We start from the raw sequence: 22,728 nt of genomic DNA on the forward strand, positions 1-22,728 counted from the left end.
AAAGGGCACAAGCTTCAAACTCTCATCATATATAAGCCTAATCACACACAATCTTATGCATCACTTACATTACAGCATGTATTCTAGCAAATATTTTGATATCAGTAACTGCAAAATCTCTAAACAACAAGTGTGCAGTGAGCTTCGTCATATTTTAGTTGTCTGAGTAGAATCATTTCATGCCAATTAACAGAAAATGTGTGTTATAAGCACAAACCTGTGTGTGCTCCTCTGTGCACCAACTATCCGACTGGATCAAAGTTTCATCTTATCTAGACCTTAATTCAGTGGTTGTACAAGCTGAACGTGTGTGTGTGTGTGTGTGTGTGTGTGTGTGTGAGAGGGTATGCACACCAAAGTGGCTGTATACGATCTGTGACTGAAAGCTTCCAGAACGAGATGTGTGCCTTTCCCTCCCAGTGAGTTACGATCAGCCAGCCAGACACACTGAAGTCTGCCTAAAGACACAGACCCATCGTGACACACACACACTCACATACCCACACACCCATCATAATATATACTCACACAGAGATATGAATATGCGCACACAAAGATATGTTTGTGTGCGCTCGTCATGTTACATCCAAAACATGCACACACTTGTGGGAAAATTCATGCAAACCTGCTGATGAAGAGATGGGGCCACGGTGATAAACTGTGGAAAGCTATTTTAAATGTGTATGAATCATTAATGCAGTAAAGTGAGCCACAGAAAAAAGCATTCCCTGACAAGTTATTCTCCAATAAATTGTCTAGACTTCAACATTAAAGAGAGGAAAAGACAGAAAGGAGGGGTGAAAAAAAGAGGTACTTTTTGGGGTAAGAAAAAAAAGGTTTTGCAACAGTAATCCTATGGCACAAAGTTTGCAAATGAGCTAAAAATACTCATATTCTTGAGCAATAACCATGTGTGACTAAGTTTAGACTACACAGTTATACTTCAGCGTCTGAACACAGAGACACATACAAATCTTTGTATGTGTTTAACTGCCCCGTATGCTGGTGCGTTTAGGCAGGATGGAGGCCTGTGTTTAGGAACCTGTGATGTATGGTGTAATCACGCTGTCTGATCAGCGGGTACTCTGCACGGTTCGTCTGTCATAAGCTGTCAGGACTCCAGCTGAGGGTGAGGCCCTTAATGGTGCTGGAGGAAACAGGCGTTCTTTTAAAGTTGTTCACTGGAAGGAGATATACACTTATATGCATATCAGATTTCTTATAATTCACAACTTCTGCCATTGTCTGCGAGGGTACACGTGTGTATTTTTAGCTAATAGTGAGTACAAATTACAAAGTCAGTATGCTGACTTTGAACGGGCAGAGATCAGGAGCTCTCATACACAGAGTAAGGTAAGTGGCAGCTCTGTTGCCTTTGGTCATGACAAAATTATTAACTACAGGGAGTGCAGAATTATTAGGCAAATGAGTATTTTGTCCACATCATCCTCTTCATGCATGTTGTCTTACTCCAAGCTGTATAGGCTCGAAAGCCTACTACCAATTAAGCATATTAGGTGATGTGCAACTCTGTAATGAGAAGGGGTGTGGTCTAATGACATCAACACCCTATATCAGGTGTGCATAATTATTAGGCAACGTCCTTTCCTTTGGCAAAATGGGTCAAAAGAAGGACTTGACAGGCTCAGAAAAGTCAAAAATAGTGAGATATCTTGCAGAGGGATGCAGCAGTCTCAAAATTGCAAAGCTTCTGAAGCGTGATCATCGAACAATCAAGCATTTCATTCAAAATAGTCAACAGGGTCGCAAGAAGCGTGTGGAAAAACCAAGGCGCAAAATAACTGCCCATGAACTGAGAAAAGTCAAGCGTGCAGCTGCCAAGATGCCACTTGCCACCAGTTTGGCCATATTTCAGAGCTGCAACATCACTGGAGTGCCCAAAAGCACAAGGTGTGCAATACTCAGAGACATGGCCAAGGTAAGAAAGACTGAAAGACGACCACCACTGAACAAGACACACAAGCTGAAACGTCAAGACTGGGCCAAGAAATATCTCAAGACTGGTTTTTCTAAGGTTTTATGGACTGATGAAATGAGAGTGAGTCTTGATGGGCCAGATGGATGGGCCCGTGGCTGGATTGGTAAAGGGCAGAGAGCTCCAGTCCGACTCAGATGCCAGCAAGGTGGAGGTGGAGTACTGGTTTGGGCTGGTATCATCAAGGATGAGCTTGTGGGGCCTTTTCGGGTTGAGGATGGAGTCAAGCTCAACTCCCAGTCCTACTGCCAGTTTCTGGAAGACACCTTCTTCAAGCAGTGGTACAGGAAGAAGTCTGCATCCTTCAAGAAAAACATGATTTTCATGCAGGACAATGCTCCATCACACGCTCCATGCTCCAAGTACTCCACAGCGTGGCTGGCAAGAAAGGGTATAAAAGAAGAAAAACTAATGACATGGCCACCTTGTTCACCTGATCTGAACCCCATTGAGAACCTGTGGTCCATCATCAAATGTGAGATTTACAAGGAGGGAAAACAGTACACCTCTCTGAACAGTGTCTGGGAGGCTGTGGTTGCTGCTGCACGCAATGTTGATGGTGAACAGATCAAAACACTGACAGAATCCATGGATGGCAGGCTTTTGAGTGTCCTTGCAAAGAAAGGTGGCTATATTGGTCGCTGATTTGTTTTTGTTTTGTTTTTGAATGTCAGAAATGTATATTTGTGAATGTGGAGATGTTATATTGGTTTCACTGGTAAAAATAAATAATTGAAATGGGTATATATTTGTTTTTTGTTAAGTTGCCTAATAATTATGCACAGTAATAGTCACCTGCACACACAGATATCCCCCTAAAATAGCTAAAACTAAAAACAAACTAAAAACTACTTCCAAAAACATTCAGCTTTGATATTAATGAGTTTTTTGGGTTCATTGAGAACATGGTTGTTGTTCAATAATAAAATTATTCCTCAAAAATACAACTTGCCTAATAATTCTGCACTACCTGTATAAACTTGTTTTCATCCATCCATCCACTGCTTATCTGAGTCTGAGTCGGCAGTGTAAGCAGACACCCAGACCTCCTTTGTCCTGGCCAATTTGTCCAGATCTTCAGGGGGACACCAAGATATTCTTAAAATAGCCAAAAGATGGAATCTTTCCACTGTGTCTTGGATCTGCCTCAGGAGAGGGCATTCCTGAAACACCTCACCCAGGAAGTATCCTAGTCAGATCTCCAGACCACCTCAACTGCCTACTTTCATTGTGGAGGAGTAGTGGCTCTGCTCCAAGTCCCTCTGGAGTTATGGAGCTCCTCATCCTATTTCAAAGGCTGATTCCAGATACTCTCTGATGGAACGTTCTAATGACGCTTGCATCAGAAATCTCATTGTTTTGGTCACTTTGGTCATGGCCAGGGGTGAGAATAGCAACGTAGATCAGTCGATCATGGATCAATCAGCCCTTGTTCGTTTTCTCTTCATAGTGGTGTTTTGAATCGCTTTTCATCTGGTCCTACCCAGGACCAATTTGCCTTGAGACACAATACTGGGGCAAACTCCCACCAACAAAGTAGCTCCTGGGATCTCTACGGCACCAGGTAAAGGTGTTGATTCCATCTATTTTGTGAACAACTTATCCAACTACAGGGCTGTATCCTATCTGAGCTAACATTTTGTAACAGGAGGGATATGGCATGACTGCAGTTTTGTGTGTGATCCATTTCCCAGAATAAAGAAACTGTTAAACCTATTATGAAGGAACAGTGGTTCCTGATGTCATAGTTTCTCTTCTATGTAGCATTGCATTCTGTTCATTATTTGTCATTACCATTTAGCTGCAAAACTATGTAAGGAGTAGGGTTTCTTTCTGACCTCCCCCTGAGATTTCCTACACTTAAATATCTTAACAACTACTGGATCATATCCAAAGTATCCTAATGAATTTGGCTATCCCCTAGCACAGCTCTTGGTCGATTATGCTTTGTTTTCTTTGGGGTATATGTTACAGTCCCCCCTCTGAGATCTGGAGCTGGAAACACTTCCTCTTTAAGCCTGTAATGCCCCTGACACGCTGTATGATACTGGATCATAAAAGTACACATGACGTAGTCAAGCTAACAGCAAAATTGCAGCTAAAATAGCAAAGTGGCAAGTCACCAAACATCAACAGGAGGGTTTTCTTTCTTGGTGGCTTTTTGATAAAAGTGCCTGATTATGAGTATTTACCAGAGACTGTGACCTAGAGGAAGGACAGAAATTTTCGTGATCTCCCAGCATCAAAGAACATAATGGCATCATCTGATTTATGATGATTTGTTGGAAACTAAAATAAATGAGCATCTTAAAAACAAAGGTCTATTCTACCATCCAGGCCGTCTGTTTTGAGTGCATGTTTGCATGCATCTGTGAGCGCATGCATTCTAAACAGGCCAAACTAATCATCCCAGGTCCCATCACAGAAAACAGCCTCTAATCCACTTCCTTCAGAGACAAAGAGGCAGGAAAGTTATGCAAGGCCTGCGATTGATCGGCGGCACTAATGTGGAACGACCTTTGACATCTGGCTTCTAAAGCTGGATAGCTCCAGTGCTCCTCCTCATTTGAACAAACATGAACATGCACAAACTGAAACACAACTGCAGTCATCGCTCTTGCAGCCATGCTAAGAATTTATCTTTAGTGCACAAATATGCACGTCCACAGACAAAAATACAGGTAAAATATCCAAATTCAAGCAATCCACAATGAGGATTGTGCTACACAACGCTGTTAAGGTAACTATGAATACAAATATCTGTGTAGTCACGTTCTCCATGTGACTGCACACTAAACTGAGTGTGAGTGGCACACAGTCAAAAATCGCAGAAATAACTTGGACTTCACAATAAAGTCTCCCAGGCTGGCATTGTTGGTGAGAACCAATTAGAAGTCCATGTTGAGCAACTTCAGTGAGGACTCAAAGGCCTGTGAGTGTTCGAAGGACTCTGTTAATATACCTTTGGCTTCTATAATGGGCAGGAGGTTGAAGGCAAACAAAGTGGCTGCTCTTAAAAACTTTAAGTGCACTTTGCCTGAATCACAGAGAGATGTCCTAAGAAAAAGAACAAAGCAAGTTCGACCTTCTATTGAAACCAGTCCATTATCAGAAACTTCCCAGAGGAGTTTGCTAAAATAAGTGCAATGAGTGACATGAGAAAAATTAACAATGGAATATTTTACTGCAATCACACATGTCAGGCATGCAAGCCTTTTCAAAATTTGTAAAAGGTATCTGTTTCAACTGCTGACACAGTCTGAAGGCTGCTGTTTTAGCAAAACAGATAAGATCGTATTTTGATTGGTACAAAAAGTTATTTTTTGAGGTTATTTAAGAGAAAAAAAGAATGATGTAATCAGACATATACATAGATTGGTGTGCAATTACATCTTCTAACAAAATAAACAAACCTTTTAGGTAATAACCCATTAGGAATATATAGGAGCAAGCACCATCTGGAACACCGTGGCTCATTTTTTTTGCATGTAACTAGAGACAGGCTACATACATACTGCGGCTAATAAGTTACTTGTAATTTAAAGATCACAAATAGTTCTTTAAAACTTTATATGAAGTCAGAGCTGTAACATACAGTGGGGCAAAAAAGTATTTAGTCAGCCACCGATTGTGCAAGTTCCCCCACCTAAAATGATGACAGAGGTCAGTAATTTGCACCAGAGGTACACTTCAACTGTGAGAGACAGAATGTGAAAAAAAAAATCCATGAATCCACATGGTAGGATTTGTAAAGAATTTATTCGTAAATCAGGGTGGAAAATAAGTATTTGGTCAATAACAAAAATACAACTCAATACTTTGTAACATAACCTTTGTTGGCAATAACAGAGGTCAAACGTTTACTATAGGTCTTTACCAGGTTTGCACACACAGTAGCTGGTATTTTGGCCCATTCCTCCATGCAGATCTTCTCGAGAGCAGTGATGTTTTGGGGCTGTCGCCGAGCAACACGGACTTTCAACTCCCGCCACAGATTTTCTATGGGGTTGAGGTCTGGAGACTGGCTAGGCCACTCCAGGACTTTCAAATGCTTCTTACGGAGCCACTCCTTTGTTGCCCGGGCGGTGTGTTTTGGATCATTGTCATGTTGGAAGACCCAGCCTCGTTTCATCTTCAAAGTTCTCACTGATGGAAGGAGGTTTTGGCTCAAAATCTCACGATACATGGCCCCATTCATTCTGTCCTTAACACGGATCAGTCGTCCTGTCCCCTTGGCAGAAAAACAGCCCCATAGCATGATGTTTCCACCCCCATGCTTCACAGTAGGTATGGTGTTCTTGGGATGCAACTCAGTATTCTTCTTCCTCCAAACACGACGAGTTGAGTTTATACCAAAAAGTTCTACTTTGGTTTCATCTGACCACATGACATTGTCCCAATCCTCTGCTGTATCATCCATGTGCTCTCTGGCAAACTTCAGACGGGCCTGGACATGCACTGGCTTCAGCAGCGGAACACGTCTGGCACTGCGGGATTTGATTCCCTGCCGTTGTAGTGTGTTACTGATGGTGACCTTTGTTACTTTGGTCCCAGCTCTCTGCAGGTCATTCACCAGGTCCCCCCGTGTGGTTCTGGGATCTTTGCTCACCGTTCTCATGATCATTTTGACCCCACGGGATGAGATCTTGCGTGGAGCCCCAGATCGAGGGAGATTATCAGTGGTCTTGTATGTCTTCCATTTTCTTATGATTGCTCCCACAGTTGATTTTTTCACACCAGGCTGCTTGCCTATTGTAGATTCACTCTTCCCAGTCTGGTGCAGGTCTACAGTACTTTTCCTGGTGTCCTTCGAAAGCTCTTTGGTCTTGGCCATGGCGGAGTTTGGAGTCTGACTGTTTGAGGCTGTGGACAGGTGTCTTTTATACAGATGATGAGTTCAAACAGGTGCCATTCATACAGGTAACGAGTGGGGGACAGAAAAGCTTCTTACAGAAGACGTTACAGGTCTGTGAGAGCCAGAGATTTTCCTTGTTTGAGGTGACCAAATACTTATTTTCCACCCTAATTTACGAATAAATTCTTTACAAATCCTACCATGTGGATTCATGGATTTTTTTTTTCACATTCTGTCTCTCACAGTTGAAGTGTACCTCTGGTGCAAATTACTGACCTTTGTCATCATTTTAGGTGGGGGAACTTGCACAATCGGTGGCTGACTAAATACTTTTTTGCCCCACTGTACAAAACATGCATAAAATTGCTCATTTATTCCTAAAATTGTCACAGTCATTTATTGTCAGCAGATTAGACATGTGAGCCTCGCATCTCAGATCAGCTGTTTAAAAGCTAACAATATGCTAGCTAATGTTAGGCTCGAACATCCTAAAGATCAACACAGCATATCGAAACTCTAGCTGTCACGGTCTGGCTGGCAGACCGTGGGGATGTGGGGAAAGGAGGACCCAGGCGCGGTGCTCTATGTATAAACAGTGTGTTTATTTACAGAGTGGAACAAAAACAACAATAAATCCCCGTGTTCTCCCAGACTCCCGTGTCGTGTCTCTGCGTGAATAGTTCGTGTCTCTGTGCTCTCCGCTCCCGTGTCAGCACCCCCCGGTGCTCGCTGCTCTTCGTGCCTTCCACGCTCCTCCTGCGGGAAACAATAGACGCAGCCGTCAGGACACAAATAACCGCGGGCATACACTTACACACATTAACTCAATTCAATGGGACGACTAACGTGGAGTCTCAAGGAAATGATCCCGCGTTGGTGGGAGCTCCAACTCTCTCCTAAGTAGCTCCCCCGACGAGGCCTGATCAGCAGCAGGTGTGTGACTTCGGGTGTGGCCAGTCCTTCCGCAGGGCCACACCCCTCAGGCCTGCAGGTGGCTGAGCTCCATCCTCCAAGCATACCCGCAGACACACACACACACACACTCACATCTACAAGCATGGAGAAGAGCAGCAGCAACACCAAAATACATATAGTAATAATAATATAATTCATAACTGCTCAGGGATCCTGGGTTGCTCAGACCCAGGACCCTGACAGTACCCCCCCTCTAAGGGTCGGCTCCCGACGACCCAAAACAAAACAAAAAAACCCAAAAGGACAGAACAACCAACCCAGGGCGGGCGGCTGGAGGAACCAGGACGGAGGGCCAGAACCAAAACAAGCAAAAACAACAAAACAACAAACCGACCCAGTCCACAGTTTCAGAGTCAGACCGCGCATCCCGCAGCGGTGCAAAAAGAAAACGAAAAGACGCCACAAACAGTCACAGGCGGCCCATCAACACAACAAGAGAGTTCAGGGGGCCTACCTCGAGCCCAACGGCGGCGACGTAGCAGCTCCGGCGGACGGCCCCGGGTCCGGCGGCAGCAGCAAAACAGTTCAGGGGGCCTGCCACGGGTCCGGTGGCGGCGGCGCTGCTCCTCCGGCGGCCTGCCACGGGTCCGGTGGCGGTGGAACGGTTCCGGTGGCCTGCCACGGGTCCGGTGGCGGCGGCGCTGCCCCTCCGGCGGCCTGCCACGGGTCCGATGGCAACGTCGCTGCTCCAGTGAGCAACAGCGAGGCGTGGCAACAGGTCCATGACGCGCCGATCGCTGACGTGGACGCACCGGACGTGGACGGCGAGGAGGCCGCGCTAGACGTGGAGGTCCCTCCGGTCCGCTGACCTCCTCGGCCGGCAGCGAGAGCTCCTCCTCGGCCGGCAGCGAGAGCTCCTCCTCCGGCTCGCTGAGCTCCTCAGCTGGCAGAGCGGGCTCCTCCGGCTCGCCAAGCTCCTGCTCGGGCATGCTGAGCTCCACAGCTGGCGATGCGGGCTCCTCCGGCTCACTGAGCTCCTGCTCGGGCATGCTGAGCTCCTCCGGCTCGCTGAGCTCCTCAGCTGGCGGTGCGGGCTCCTCCGGCTCGCTGAGCTCCTGCTCGGGCATGCCGAGCTCCTCCGGCTCGCTGAGCTCCTCAGCTGGCGGTGCGGGCTCCTCCGGCTCGCTGAGCTCCTGCTCGGGCATGCTGAGCTCCACAGCTGGCGATGCGGGCTCCTCCGGCTCACTGAGCTCCTGCTCGGGCATGCCGAGCTCCTCCGGCTCGCTGAGCTCCTCAGCTGGCGGTGCGGGCTCCTCCGGCTCACTGAGCTCCTGCTCGGGCATGCTGAGCTCCTCCGGCTCGCTGAGCTCCTCAGCTGGCGGTGCGGGCTCCTCCGGCTCGCTGAGCTCCTGCTCGGGCATGCTGAGCTCCTCCGGCTCGCTGAGCGCCTCAGCTGACGGTGCAGGCTCCTCCGGCTCGCTGAGCTCCTGCTCGGGCATGCTGAGCTCCACAGCTGGCGATGCGGGCTCCTCCGGCTCACTGAGCTCCTGCTCGGGCATGCCGAGCTCCTCCGGCTCGCTGAGCTCCTCAGCTGGCGGTGCGGGCTCCTCCGGCTCACTGAGCTCCTGCTCGGGCATGCTGAGCTCCTCCGGCTCGCTGAGCTCCTCAGCTGGCGGTGCGGGCTCCTCCGGCTCGCTGAGCTCCTGCTCGGGCATGCTGAGCTCCTCCGGCTCGCTGAGCGCCTCAGCTGACGGTGCAGGCTCCTCCGGCTCGCTGAGCTCCTGCTCGGGCATGCTGAGCTCCTGCTGCAGCTGGACGAAGTCTGAGGTTTCCCGAGCTTGCACTACCCCCCGGGCTTTACGCATGGTGCAAAGGCAGGCGGAAACTCCCTTGAGCTGGCCGAGGTAGGGGTTTCCCTCCAGGATTGCCTCGATGGCGTTTAACCCCACCACTCTTGCCCTTGTGTTGGTGGTGTGAGTTACCCAGTCCATCGGGCGTTGGACGCGGGTGAGGTCGCCCCCTCCGGACAGGGCTGCTGGAGTGGGTAGTGGAATGGAGGCTGCCGCTGGTGGAGAAGATGGCTGAGGGATGACTGCATGTGGATGAGATGACGACAGCGCCACAACCGCAGATGGTGAAGCAGCGAGTGGTGTGAAGACCTCTGACCGAGGTGATGTTACCTGCGCTGTCAGCTCGTCCACTGCAGACACAAACACAGATGGTGAGGAAAATGGAAAATTGTCCGTACTACTCACCACAGCCGGCTCTTGAGATGACCGTGGATGTGGCTGCGGTGAGGAACGCTGGCGGCGCGAACGTCGTTTCCGTGTAGACGTCGGGGCCGGCGTCTCAGGCTGTGAATCCACCAGCTGTCCGGGCCGGTGAGCAGCCTGAGGAGGAGAGTGGAGGTGGAGGGTGGAAAGTAAGAGGTCCAAGACGACAGGATTAAGGTCGTCAACCAGCCAGGGAAATCTAAGAAGCGTCTCCTGCAGCCGCCTCTCCACGGCGCGACGCAAACCTTCCGCGGGCTTCTCCCACCATAACTCACAGAGTCTGTAAACCCTGTCCATAACCTCCCTCCTGAGCCTCTCCTCAGAGACCGCTGGGTCCATGCGTGGCGGGATCATTCTGTCACGGTCTGGCTGGCAGACCGTGGGGATGTGGGGAAAGGAGGACCCAGGCGCGGTGCTCTATGTATAAACAGTGTGTTTATTTACAGAGTGGAACAAAAACAACAATAAATCCCCGTGTTCTCCCAGACTCCCGTGTCGTGTCTCTGCGTGAATAGTTTGTGTCTCTGTGCTCTCCGCTCCCGTGTCAGCACCCCCCGGTGCTCGCTGCTCTTCGTGCCTTCCACGCTCCTCCTGCGGGAAACAATAGACGCAGCCGTCAGGACACAAATAACCGCGGGCATACACTTACACACATTAACTCAATTCAATGGGACGACTAACGTGGAGTCTCAAGGAAATGATCCCGCGTCGGTGGGAGCTCCAACTCTCTCCTAAGTAGCTCCCCCGACGAGGCCTGATCAGCAGCAGGTGTGTGACTTCGGGTGTGGCCAGTCCTTCCGCAGGGCCACACCCCTCAGGCCTGCAGGTGGCTGAGCTCCATCCTCCAAGCATACCCGCAGACACACACACACACACACACACTCACATCTACAAGCATGGAGAAGAGCAGCAGCAACACCAAAATACATATAGTAATAATAATATAATTCATAACTGCTCAGGGATCCTGGGTTGCTCAGACCCAGGACCCTGACACTAGCGATATTGACAGCTGCGGTAAACGGTGGATTGACAGCCTACAATCTGCCTGTTTGTCCTACTGTGGCCACCATAGATAGGATTATGTACTTGAATTGTGAGGGGTAAAAAACACGAATTAAGTTGACTGCAATCTCTAATATAATGACATCTAGTAGTGGGATTTTACACACTGTACCTTTAAGCAAGCAATAATGCAAAGAGACAATAACTGAGGTTAAAATTACAAATGTAAGGAGCCAAAGGTCCAAAGTAGCAGCAGAGCAGTTACTGATTCGAAGATCAGAGCAATTATCCACTTTTTTTCAACAGCTAGAAAAACATTACTGTGTGTTTAAACAGATACGAACATTTTAATATCTCCTATAGTCCATAAAAGCTATTTCTCCCTAGAACGATCCTCTTGATTACTCTTTCGGAATTGCGATTTATAGAAACCAGTGCAGGGCCCTTTAAACTCTGCAGCAGGAGTGAGTGAAGTCTATCATGGCAGGAGGAATGGGGTGTGTCAGCAAAACACACAGCTGATTCAGGGTGCCAAAATTTAGCTGCAGTAATTCAACAACGCTGGTCTTGAACTGAAATCCAGAAATATGACATTATCTAGTGCGATCTGCAGAGGCCAGCATCTATGTTGAGCTCAGTGTGTGTGTCTATAATAAAAACACAAACACCAAAGTCAAATAGAGGAGCACAAATGTACACACACGCACCATTACTGCTTTTGAAAAGACAGAATAACTGTACAGCAATACATTTACAAGGGTCTATTAAATAGAACTCCAAACTTAACACTTCAGCTTATCAGGTCCCCACCAATACACCAAAACAACTAGATACACACAGGCACACACACAGACACACCTTCATTTAGTAAAGAGATAGCAGACACTTTGGGAAATACCCTTACCTCCCTTCAAGAGACTGATACCACTCAAATGTAAGAATGAAACTATAGTCAACAGTCCACGACTACTCTGTCACTTACTGTGGTTTCATATTTAGGAGCATTAAGATAGCTATTATGGGCATTTCTGTAACTTTTGTAAAAGCCAATGTTTTTTTACAACTTCAAAAATGATCACTTTATTGTAATCTCATTCTTTAAGTAGCTGCCCACAGCTTGTGGCCGCGGATGAGGATGGAAGCATCTATTAACTTAAATCAGCAGCTCTGCTCTCACGACCACCACCACCATCTCTTCACCGCAACAGATCAGGCCAGCAGCTGCATCTCTGCTGAAGTCCCACCAATCCTAAGACAAGTCTTTGCAACCGGGGATTGGATCGTCAGGGTCGGTGAGGTAAAAATGGATAGTGTTTGTTTTCTCAGTGCTAAAATAAAATGCCCACAAGTCGTGCAGAATTTTTTTAAGTGGTAAAAGAAAACATTCATGAAATTGCTATTGTAACATTACGCTGTTCTGTGGTCACAGTTATCATAGTACGAACCAAATATCCAGAGAGATTTGGGGACAGAAAACAACACAAAGGGGGCATTTTCATTCTGTGATTTTATATCATTAAATTGTCAACAGATCACTTGTGACTTTGTCTGCAGCTTGTGAAACAGCTCACTCAGTTGAGAAGGAGTCGCAATGAATAGAAGCATCCAGGCTGGAGACTTTCTGAGAACGGCGGCTTATGTGAAGAAAATAAAAATAAATAACTGTTTGGGAATCAAAGCGGTCGGTTAACACGCCCTCGGTCTCCTAATGCTAAGCCTGCACTGACACAAAACTGCAATCACAGTGTAGTTTTGAGAATTACATGAAATATGATCAATACTATCAAAATACAAGAGAACAAAGGCGAGTAAAAAAACGATTATGCTGCATATTCAAATTTGCAATATGCTGCGCTCGCACTTGAGGGTATATGATTTAAAGGTTTGCAAATGGGCTTGATTGTGGTGTAAAAACATCATCACTCAGTTTTGCCAAGCACACAGACGCAGGCATATCCACTAACACGCATACGGAGGGCCACCATGTAAGCAGAGACTGCGCGCCGAGCCAGCACAGCATTAGTGGTCTGATTTATACCACCGACAAAACTTGTTTTCGAAGATCGCTCTTCACACAAATATGCCGCAGAGCGCAGCTGGAAGCCATCACCCTGCCGCGGAAATCAAACGTGCAGGGATTAGCCATCCCAAAATGTATTTTCTAATGCAAATCCCAGAGTAAACAGAGAATAGAGGGATGAGATGATGACAAGGAAGTTGGAAACAAACTGTTAGAGTCTTTGAACGTTTGTACCAGATCAGGCGTTTGATGTTAATACAGAGAGATGCGAGTGAGCAATGGAGATTGGAGAAGAGGGAAAGGTGGAAAGGGAGTGGTGCAGAAAGTGCCAGGGTGGGTACGAGGTGGAGACGGCACCATTTGAAGTGGTTTTTCTGCAAAGCCAAAGAGGGAAGCGTAGAGAGAAGAACAAATACCGTATAAGTGTGAGAAATCCTGGGAACTGCACTGAATGGATATCAACACCAGTCACTCGCCAAGGATAGTGTTTTCATTAACATGGGATTTCCCCCCACAAAAGTTCTGCCTCCAGCACGGCAACATCTACATCCCTCCATTTTCTCCAAATCCATCTTCCAAGTTAAGCCTGCCGTGACTAGTTAAAATAACTCAGCTGATTAATATCTCTACTGTGTTATTGCTTTGGACAGAACTGATAGACACAGTAGATACAAATCAACTCCTCTAGACACAGACTGGAATGACAGTGCAGTGAGCTGATCTCTGTCCACTGTAATACATACCCAAGTAAGTAGACCTTATCAGTTTTTTTAATCCAATAAGTGGTTACATATTTGTACATTTCATTGTGCACCTTTTACTGTGATTCTGTGAATGGTTTGGGAAACATCAAGTAATCTAATATGTTATGCTTTAATGTAAGAATTCTGCAGGTTTGTTGAAAACTAGGTTACACTTAAGAAAGTGATTCTGTCATGTGTCCCACTGCAAATCCAAGATACAAACTCAGGAAGGGTGTAAATTCTAACTTTTGCTGAAAAAAAGCTACCCCCTTTCACCCCTTACTATATAGCTTAGGGTTTTAAGAGTATGAAGAGCAAAACACTATTACCATTGCCATTATAGTGGACCTTATCTACAGAGAAGCCCATTCTTACACTTCAAACTGAAAAATTCGATTTTTTTAAGTAGTAAAACCCAGTTTCTCCCAGTACAGCCTTGTCTTGTTTGCACCTGACCGAACAGATATTCTCATATTTTAAAGACCCAACTGTCTGGAGAGGCAGAGTAATGGCTTGCATTTTACTCCCGCTACACAATCATGAAACATGACCTGAAGCGCTTGCACATAAATACAAATGAGGCCAACCTGAAAGAGCGATATTGTGCCCCAACACATTCTGCCAAGTGTGACATGAGCTGAGAGTTTGACCAGTAGCTTGTGGAGTATCTAAAATGTGCAAAATTCAAGGAAAATACTGCTGTAGACTGAATGCTTAGTGACTCCATAACCTGTTCACAAACATCCCAGTACCAGGAATGCATTAAGTGAGTATCTTGAAAATAAATCTGCAAGTAGACTGAAAACATTTTATAAAGAAAAGGAATTTTCTGCTGAAACACTCAATATTGGTGCACACATATGTGACTGCTTTTGATAACATTTATACTCCCTTCTTTTTCCATTTATCTACTTTTAAATATGTGAAATCCTGCCAAGCAGAAAGTGCCGCTCTGATAAATGCCTGCTTAGTTTTAAAAAATAAAATTCAGGTATGAAGGCATGAGGAGGAATAAATCAGGTCCACAGCAGCAGATCTGTTGTGGTCCAGATGTGTACCATAGCACCATGTGGAGCTGATGGGAAAAAATATCATTAGCATTCCATCAATCACCGATATCTTATATAAACTTTTTCCCCAGCTCATTTCTTACTGAGGTAACATTTAATAATATGAGGCGGTCAGCAATAACTGACTGGTGACTACCAGAGTCAAACACGTAGAAATGGACATAACAAAGAGAAACATGATAGAAGTAGTAGGCCAGAAAAAAGGTACGTGGACACAGAAACTGAGAATCTGTTATGTAGCTTTCATTCACTTCTTCATCCTGTTCCATGTGTTGTCTATTACCTCCTGCTTTGTTTTGTTTCTGCCCCACTTCCAGCACACATACCCAGCATGCCAACAACACACTAGCCAAATTAATAGCAAATACACAAAGACACACATACGTACAAAAACACTGGAATAAGTGACAGCATCCTTGCTCCAAGCTGGCATGAGTACAACACACTGTTGCTTATCCAATCGGAGCTTCCACTAGAGGCCATTTTCCAATCAAATCAAAGTGGGGCTTAGCAGGTAGGCCCCGGCTTTTGTTTGCAGCGCTGGATGGATGAAACAGACACTATGAGAATGTCCTTCGTTTTTGATTTGTTCCTTTAATCCACTACTAGGAGGTCTCTGTAATCCGCTCACTTGGATGACATAATTACATTTTTCTAATAATTATACATCAGACAAGCAGATTAATATTAAATTGCTAAAAAGATCTTAGTGTGGATTTGACTACTCGTTTGCTGTTGAGTATGGCTGACAGGAAGACGGCTCAACACAAAGCAGCACATTACGTGACCACTGGAAAAGCAGACAAGTGCAGCTTTTGGCAAAAACATTTGAAATCTGTGGTGATTTGGCTGCAAAAACACATAAGAATACATAAGCATTAAAAAGCCTGCCTAGCATGGCTCTGTAAGCAACCAGAGGTTCTCATTACAAACCCACATGATATGAAACATCCCCTCAATAGAACACATATTGTCTGCGTGTCTCAATTACAGCCTGAATTCCTCACTTAAGAAATGCGCACACACACATGCACACACACACAAGCACACGGGAATATGTGAGTACACCGATTATGGTTTGTGTATTTATTCACAGAAACGCATGGGAGGATGAACAGACAAATATATTTGCAGCAATGTGAAATGGGTTACAGTTTGTAATGTTTGGCAACAACACCAACTTAAACTTTACACACAGGCTTTGCCCAGCTCTTCCATTTCCACTAAACAGAACCTGCTGTGTGTGTGTGTGTATTTGCGCATATGTACAAGTGTGTCTGGGCTTGGCCAGGCAGCAGAGCTCTCTCAGGTTACACACACACAGGAAGGCTCAGAGCAATAACAAAGGCCTTTCAAAGGAACCCTCAGCAGGTTAAGATAAAATGTTTTCGCTCAAACTGATAAAAAGCATCTGCAGCTTAAATGAGCAGGCGCTGGTATCAGTGGCGAGGTATGTGCAGCAGATCGGCCGGGACAGATTAAAACAGACAGCGGGTTGTCTCCCTCTTGGACGCACAGAGACCTAAGAGCAAGTGTATGTGTGCGTCCAGTCTAGTACTGACAGAAACACCTGTGAGGTTTAGTTCCAGCTTTAAATCCTCGGCGTGCCAATAATGTGAGAAACAGAAAATGGATAGGGTGTTATCGAGCAGTTCTAGGTTGTACGCTCCACACACAAGTCCCACTGTGCTGTAGGACAACCGCTGTGATGACTCTAAGATACTGTAGACTCGGCAACCTCTAGCACATACTTTAAATGTGTATTTTCATTTTTCTTTTTAACTGTCCAAATATCTTCTTTATAAACACACGGCTGATGAAGAACACATTTTTATTTGCAGCACTGTTCTAGAAGGAGAAGAATTTGGACACAGTTGTTGATCATATTTATGCATGGTCATGCTAACATCTGTCATGTCATGTGTGATTACTGTATGGGTGTAGTGCTGGAGGAGAAGGGGGGGGGGGTGTCTTTAACTTTTTTTAGTTGGAATTATTAAATTTATGACATAATTGAATCCAGTTTAAATGACAAGACTTTATTCCACAAGAATAATAAAGGTTAAAGCAGCAAGAAAGTTCACTGAGCAAAACAGGAAAATTCAGATTTTTTAACTTTTTTTTTAAACTTAGAAACATTTGCTTCAAAGATGGTGATCAGATTCGCTTGCGTTCAGTTGGCATCGTCAAAGCGACTTGTGAATTTCTGTATATGTAGATGCCAAAAGATTTGATTTTTAACTGATTTATCACAGTTAATTGCCATATTATCACAAACATATTGCATGTAATTGCCATCTCGATCCCATTTAACTGCAGACTGATAGCAGCAGACCGACTCTGTCTAATTGCTGCTGTCTTGATGCATCAATCTGTTTGTAATGATATGGCGATTAACTGTGAAAAATCAGTGAAAACCTCAAATCTGTTGGCACCTACATATGCAGAAATTCACATTAAACAGAATTTCATATTAACAACTTGCATTTGGAGTCCAGCCAGAACCTCATAGATCTGGAGCAGAAATTCCTCTATATATAGCGGTGCAGTAGCTACAGGATGACGATTTAGCAACAAAATGACATGGGTGACAACCTTCCTTTTTGATAGAAATATAACCAGAATAAAACCAGCTGGTAACCAGTTGAGTCAAGTCCCCTATTGCAAAGAAAGACAGAAACTGGTTATGCTCACTGGTAGAGACCAACTCCGACCAGATATCCAGCAAAGTGTGTAATAGACATGCTAGTCCACAGTGTCCATTCCACGTGTTGCCTCTCAAAAATGTGAAATGGACATGTATGCAGAAGTTGCAATAACAGCAGAGAGATATTTTATTTCAAGCCAACATACAAAAAAATCACGGGAAAGTGTTTAAACGGATATTAATAACATATTTACATGTATATACATATTAGCCACCTAGCTTAATCATTTCTGATGATTAAGGACCCTGGAACACACTTTATATGATTTTTGCTCACTAGCAACTTGTTGGCTTTAAAGATATTATCTTCCCCTGCTGGAAATGCAGTTTCCGTTTCATGTTTTGGAGAGGCAAAGCGTGAAATGGACACGGTGGACCAGCGTGTCTATTACACATGTTGGTGTGATACTGGGTTGCTGACTCAGGTGTTTTATTTGGAGACAGGCTTCCTCCTACTAGGTGACCTGTGCAATCACCTTGCTATTAAAAGTAGTTGCCCAGAGGTTGAGAGTGTTATATTCTCTGGGCAATCAGTTGGTTGCCTCAAAAATGCTAAAGATTTTAATGTAATCAATGGGCAAGCACCAATTTTTCCTAGGAGCAAAGATGTCAACATCCTATTTTATTCTGCGCCAATAACAAACTGCATGTTGAGATCTGAGAGGGTGTCCAATGGAAATGAAACAAAATCTGTCAGACAACCAATGAGGCTGTAAACAGAATGTTGTTATATCATGCCACTCACTTATTAAGGCTTATATGAACTTTGTACTAACTATGCTGAGGTACTTCCAGTGACAGAGTGACACATTTAATGAATTCACCTATATTACTGCCAATTAAAAATGTTTGGTAAGACTGCAAAAGTAAGGCATAACACAGGCCACTTACCATGTAACAAAAATTATTTTTTAGATGTACAGAAATTTTAGAGGTTCACCTCTTTTGCATCTTACCTGGAAGCCCTGGATGCGAGCCAGGTAGTCCAGCTGCTGTGCTGGCTGCACCGAGACACCACAGGCCAGGTTCTTCCCCTTCATGGGCAGTGAGGCTTCGGCTGTGGGTGACTGACCATTCAGCAGCAGCTCCCTGGCCATGGTAGCGGTTGGGCTGGGTGAGGAGGATGAGCCACTGTAATAAGAAGGGTGTCCTGGGGGTAGCGGGGCAGAGCAGGGCCCCATGTCTTTTGATGCCATGTAGTTAACGGAGTTGCTACTGGTGCTCCCGGGGCCCGGAGCACTGCCACCTTGCTTTCTACTGGCCTCCATCTCCTGATAGACATCTGGGCTTAGGTGGAGCAGACCCTTTTGGGCTGGAGGGGTCAAGAAGGGCGGGAGGAAGGGAGGGAGGTGAAGATTAAAAAAAAAGATGTTAGTATGAATAGATAAATGGACACAAAGAAAAGTATAAAGAGTTAAAAGAGGCAAAACAGAATAAAGGAATGACATTAGGAAAGAGAACAGAGAAAAAGGTTATTATGGATCTCATAATTAAGCGTTGAAATCTCATGAATACAGATTCCTTAGCCACTTACATTAAGACAATACCAAGGAGTGTTTGTCTATGTGGGTGCCCAACTGTGTCCATTTGTGTGCCTACAAGTGTGAGCTCCTAAACTGGCATTTCGTCACCAAACATAGTTGACAGTTACTTGTGTTTTGGCAGGTCCAAGCACTATCAAAGCGTCTGCTGGGAAACACACACACAGCCCCTTTCTTTCTCACTCTCAAACACAAACACAGAGACACAAACGGAGCATCCACCAATATCAACAGAGTGTCTATGACTTCATCTTTGATGGAAAACAGCACCGTCACTTCACTGGTATCCTGCTCCAGTTTTTATGTCTTCAAACATAGACCCAGCTGAACCTCAAAGGAAGTTTAGTCACAGACAAAAGGTTCTTGTTATATTATTTTGAATGAGGAAATGTCCCAAATGGCCTGGCCGAGGCACCTTTGTGGTCTAACAAGTGAAACTGGACAATACTTGCTGTAGTTCTAGCCAGCTGAACACAACAGCACCATTTTAAAGCTTTCTGGACTCTGATATCACTGACCTGAAAGTGTTGCGGAAGCAGGAAATGCCCGTGGGTTGGGATTCAATACGTTTGTTACTCTGTGGCCATGGTGAAAGTGAAAGGAAGGAGTACAAGGCATTAAAAGAATGCAAGGAATTGTAAAGAGAGGATAAAAGAAGGAGGATGAGCTGGCAGCTCGTTCAGATGGAAGAGGATGTGGGGATGAGTGAATGTGAAACCCATGAGGAGCCTCCAAGCCCAGCCAAGGTCACCAGAGACAGGAAGACCAGCTGTCTGTGTGTCTGTGCACATGTCTGTGGGCTTGTTTGTGTGTGCATATGGACCAACAGCTGGGAGAAAGCGCTGGAGCGAGCACTTGACTGACAGGTCACTTCCTGTTTCAGTTAACATTTACAATCACAGACAGATATACACAAACAAGGACAGAGTTTTGCACAATTGTAGCTTACTCTAGTGTAAGGTTTCTGGGAACCTGCTGACAGTATTTCCCATAATGAACAATGAAGTTTGCATTCCTTTCCAGAGCAGCAGAAAAGCTGAAGGAAACAAATGAAATCCAGAACTTATTGCTCGTACTACAACAAGTGGCCCCTTGCCAACAATGACACAAATGCTAGGACTTTTCCCCCCTCCTCCCAATCATGATGACAACTTTAATTTGAATTTACACAAGTAAAACTTGCAGGCCTGCACATTCTGAATGCAGCATCATAAAAAATGAAAGGTGTTAGCCAACATGACATCAGCAGTGGACAAAGAGAATTGGAGGGGGGGAGGAGGAGGCAGTCAATGTGATCCATGTGAGTTTCTGTGACTGCCCAGTGCATGTGAGAGTGTTTGCATGTTTGCATGTGATTGAGTACTTAAAGCTGGTGTCAGATGGTAAGCGAGAGCGTGAGAGCAAGAAACAACAAGAGTGAGACAATGGACGAGAGACAGTGGGAGTGAATAAGCAAGAGTGGCTGGATGTGTTTGCGCGTGATGCTGGACAGTGATTGTGAAATTGTGTACATAAAGTGGGAGAAAGTTAGTGAAAGGGGAGAGCGGGAGAAAAGCAGGCTGAGCCTGAGAAGTGGTGAACGGAGGAGTAGGGAGAGCTTATTTGTGGTACCGGTTCCAGGCAGTTGCAGAGGGGTCCCACCCAGACTCGGTGTCCGGTGGGCCAGGGGAGCATTGGAGGAAAGCCAGAGCCAAGCATGAGACTGATCGAAAACAGATAGGGCCGAAGCCCGCCGCTATAAATCACCACTGTGGAGCAAGACCTTCACATAGCTTACACATGCACACAATGCACACACACACACACACACACATATGAACAGCAGGAAATGAAATGTGGCAACTCAAGTGAAAAGCCGTGCTGCAAGACCCATGGGAATAGAAGGGAGAAAAATCACCCTCTTACTTCTTTTACTTAGGCTTTCTTTTTATGCTCTCTTCCTGTCTCTAAGCCACCCTGTTTGTTGTAGCAATGCCTTCCAGAGCTTACATAGGGCAAAGGACACTGACGCGCACACACACAAAGAGTAAAATGAGGGTTGTAGGTGCCTGAGGTGCGTGTGTGGGTGTTTTGTCTGGGAATGGAAAGAACAGAAAGACAGAGGGATAAATGGACAGCCCTTGACATATTTACCTACTTTCTCCCACTATGCCTTATATAACGCAGAAACATTCTTTGTGTGGAGCATAGCTCGTCAATGACAGCATTGGTTATGTGTAGGAAATTGCGTTTGTGTTACCTCAGGCTAGTAAATGGAAGAAGATCAAAAATAGAGTTAACCCATTTTGCCAATATGCAACAGCTTTTAAAGCTAAATTAAAAAAAAGGTTTCGACAGAACTGAGTTTTTGAAACCTTTTCAAGGGTTCCGTCCTGCTTTATGTCCTTTTCTGCTATAACTACCTGAAAATGGATCAAAGGACATGATATTTGCCACGTCAGTTACATACATAAAACATTAAAAAATCAGCTGACAATAATGCTTATTAGGCCTCTATATCATCCTCACATTTTGAAGCAGCTGGTGTCCTTTGCACACATCCCTACATGGGGCCCCTGTAGTGAGTTTTCCAACTAAGATGCCATTGCAAATGGTTCACTTGTTGTTTGGGGGGAAAAGAGTGAAGTTTGCCAGCCTTCTGTGGCCCTCTAACACTTTTGAGCCCCACGGAGAGGCCTGTGGGTAATGTTTTAAACATATATCTCGAGCTACACCTAAAATGTGGACTGTGGTTCTTCCTTTGCCTGTGATTTTTAGTTTTTGCCTCTAACCTAGCCTAGTTTCTACTAACCTAGCAGACACACAATGAATAAAATGCCAATGATAACCTCCAGCAGCAACTCTAATTGCTCTAATTTCAGGATTGAGCCAAAAACAAACCATTTAAAATTTGTTTGACCTGAGGTATCCACTCACTAGAAGCAATAATTAAATCACACAGTAAAGTCTCTCTAGAATTTCTATTAACAATCAATCTAAAAACTTGAATATCCTGTTTTTATGCCATAACAGTGCAGACTGCAATAAAAATGCACGGCCTGATTGTAAATGGAATGCCATTATTATAAGTGTAGATTTAAGAAATGCTAGAAAACCTTTTTCCTGATAGCCTATAAATGTAACTTTCTATGTAAGTCTTAGTATCATTTTACCACCGCTTGGTAACTAATAACAGGACTGTATACCCTTTGGCACCAAATTAAAATTTCAGCAGCAACAGATTTATATTTTTGCATAAGTTTTTTTTCTTAAATTGTAACACTGTGTTAATTGTGACCAACAGTCTTTTAAGACAGACAACAGGAATGACTGTGGCTGATAGTAGGATATGATCTACTGTTATCATCTACATTAAAATAAACCACAGTATGCTACTTTAGGGGATAGGCGTCAATGAGAAAAGACCAAGGTGCAAATACCAACCCTGAAGACACAACAAAAAAAGACTTGTAAACGTGGCAGTCAGAAAAAGTAATTGTTCCATGACCCTTATACCTGGTTGTTCCACCCTTTGTAGTAGGAACTGCAATCAAGCAATAATTGGAAATTAGCCTTTCACATTGAATTCTTCTTTGCAAAACTTTTAATTCAGCTACACTGGCG

General features: G+C 44.9%; 3 protein-coding genes and 1 long non-coding RNA gene across 4 annotated transcripts in view; all 4 read right to left on the reverse strand.

The window, feature by feature from the left end:
• Window positions 1-22,728, reverse strand: part of stau2 (staufen double-stranded RNA binding protein 2) — a 109,371-nt gene that overhangs the window by 32,881 nt on the left and 53,762 nt on the right. The window contains exon 12 of the mRNA XM_082546633.1: window positions 18,541-18,896. Coding sequence (XP_082402759.1) covers window positions 18,541-18,896 — 356 coding nt within the window. The remainder of the gene's footprint in view (window positions 1-18,540; window positions 18,897-22,728) is intronic.
• LOC309714308 lies at window positions 7,433-8,108 on the reverse strand. The gene is made up of 2 exons (XR_014278896.1): window positions 7,698-8,108; window positions 7,433-7,607 (listed from the first exon to the last, which is right to left on the reverse strand). It is a non-coding gene; the product is annotated as an uncharacterized lncRNA (long non-coding RNA).
• Window positions 8,236-22,728, reverse strand: part of LOC309714561 (uncharacterized protein) — a gene marked incomplete at its 3' end in the record, with an annotated part of 172,592 nt that continues 158,099 nt past the window's right edge. Inside the window, exons 2-4 of the mRNA XM_082547105.1 lie at window positions 10,721-10,927; window positions 9,169-10,630; window positions 8,236-8,360 (exon numbers count right to left, since the gene is read on the reverse strand). Coding sequence (XP_082403231.1) covers window positions 8,236-8,360; window positions 9,169-10,393 — 1,350 coding nt within the window. The 5' untranslated portion in view covers window positions 10,394-10,630; window positions 10,721-10,927. The remainder of the gene's footprint in view (window positions 8,361-9,168; window positions 10,631-10,720; window positions 10,928-22,728) is intronic.
• Window positions 8,295-22,728, reverse strand: part of LOC309714302 (uncharacterized protein) — a 159,453-nt gene continuing 145,019 nt past the window's right edge. Inside the window, exon 3 of the mRNA XM_082546635.1 lies at window positions 8,295-8,308. The gene's annotated coding sequence lies outside the window, so the exon portion shown is untranslated. The remainder of the gene's footprint in view (window positions 8,309-22,728) is intronic.

The sequence above is a fragment of the Aulonocara stuartgranti genome, assembly GCF_965226115.1.
Source record: "Aulonocara stuartgranti genome assembly, chromosome: 9".
In the NCBI taxonomy this organism is placed as follows: Eukaryota; Metazoa; Chordata; class Actinopteri; order Cichliformes; family Cichlidae; genus Aulonocara; species Aulonocara stuartgranti.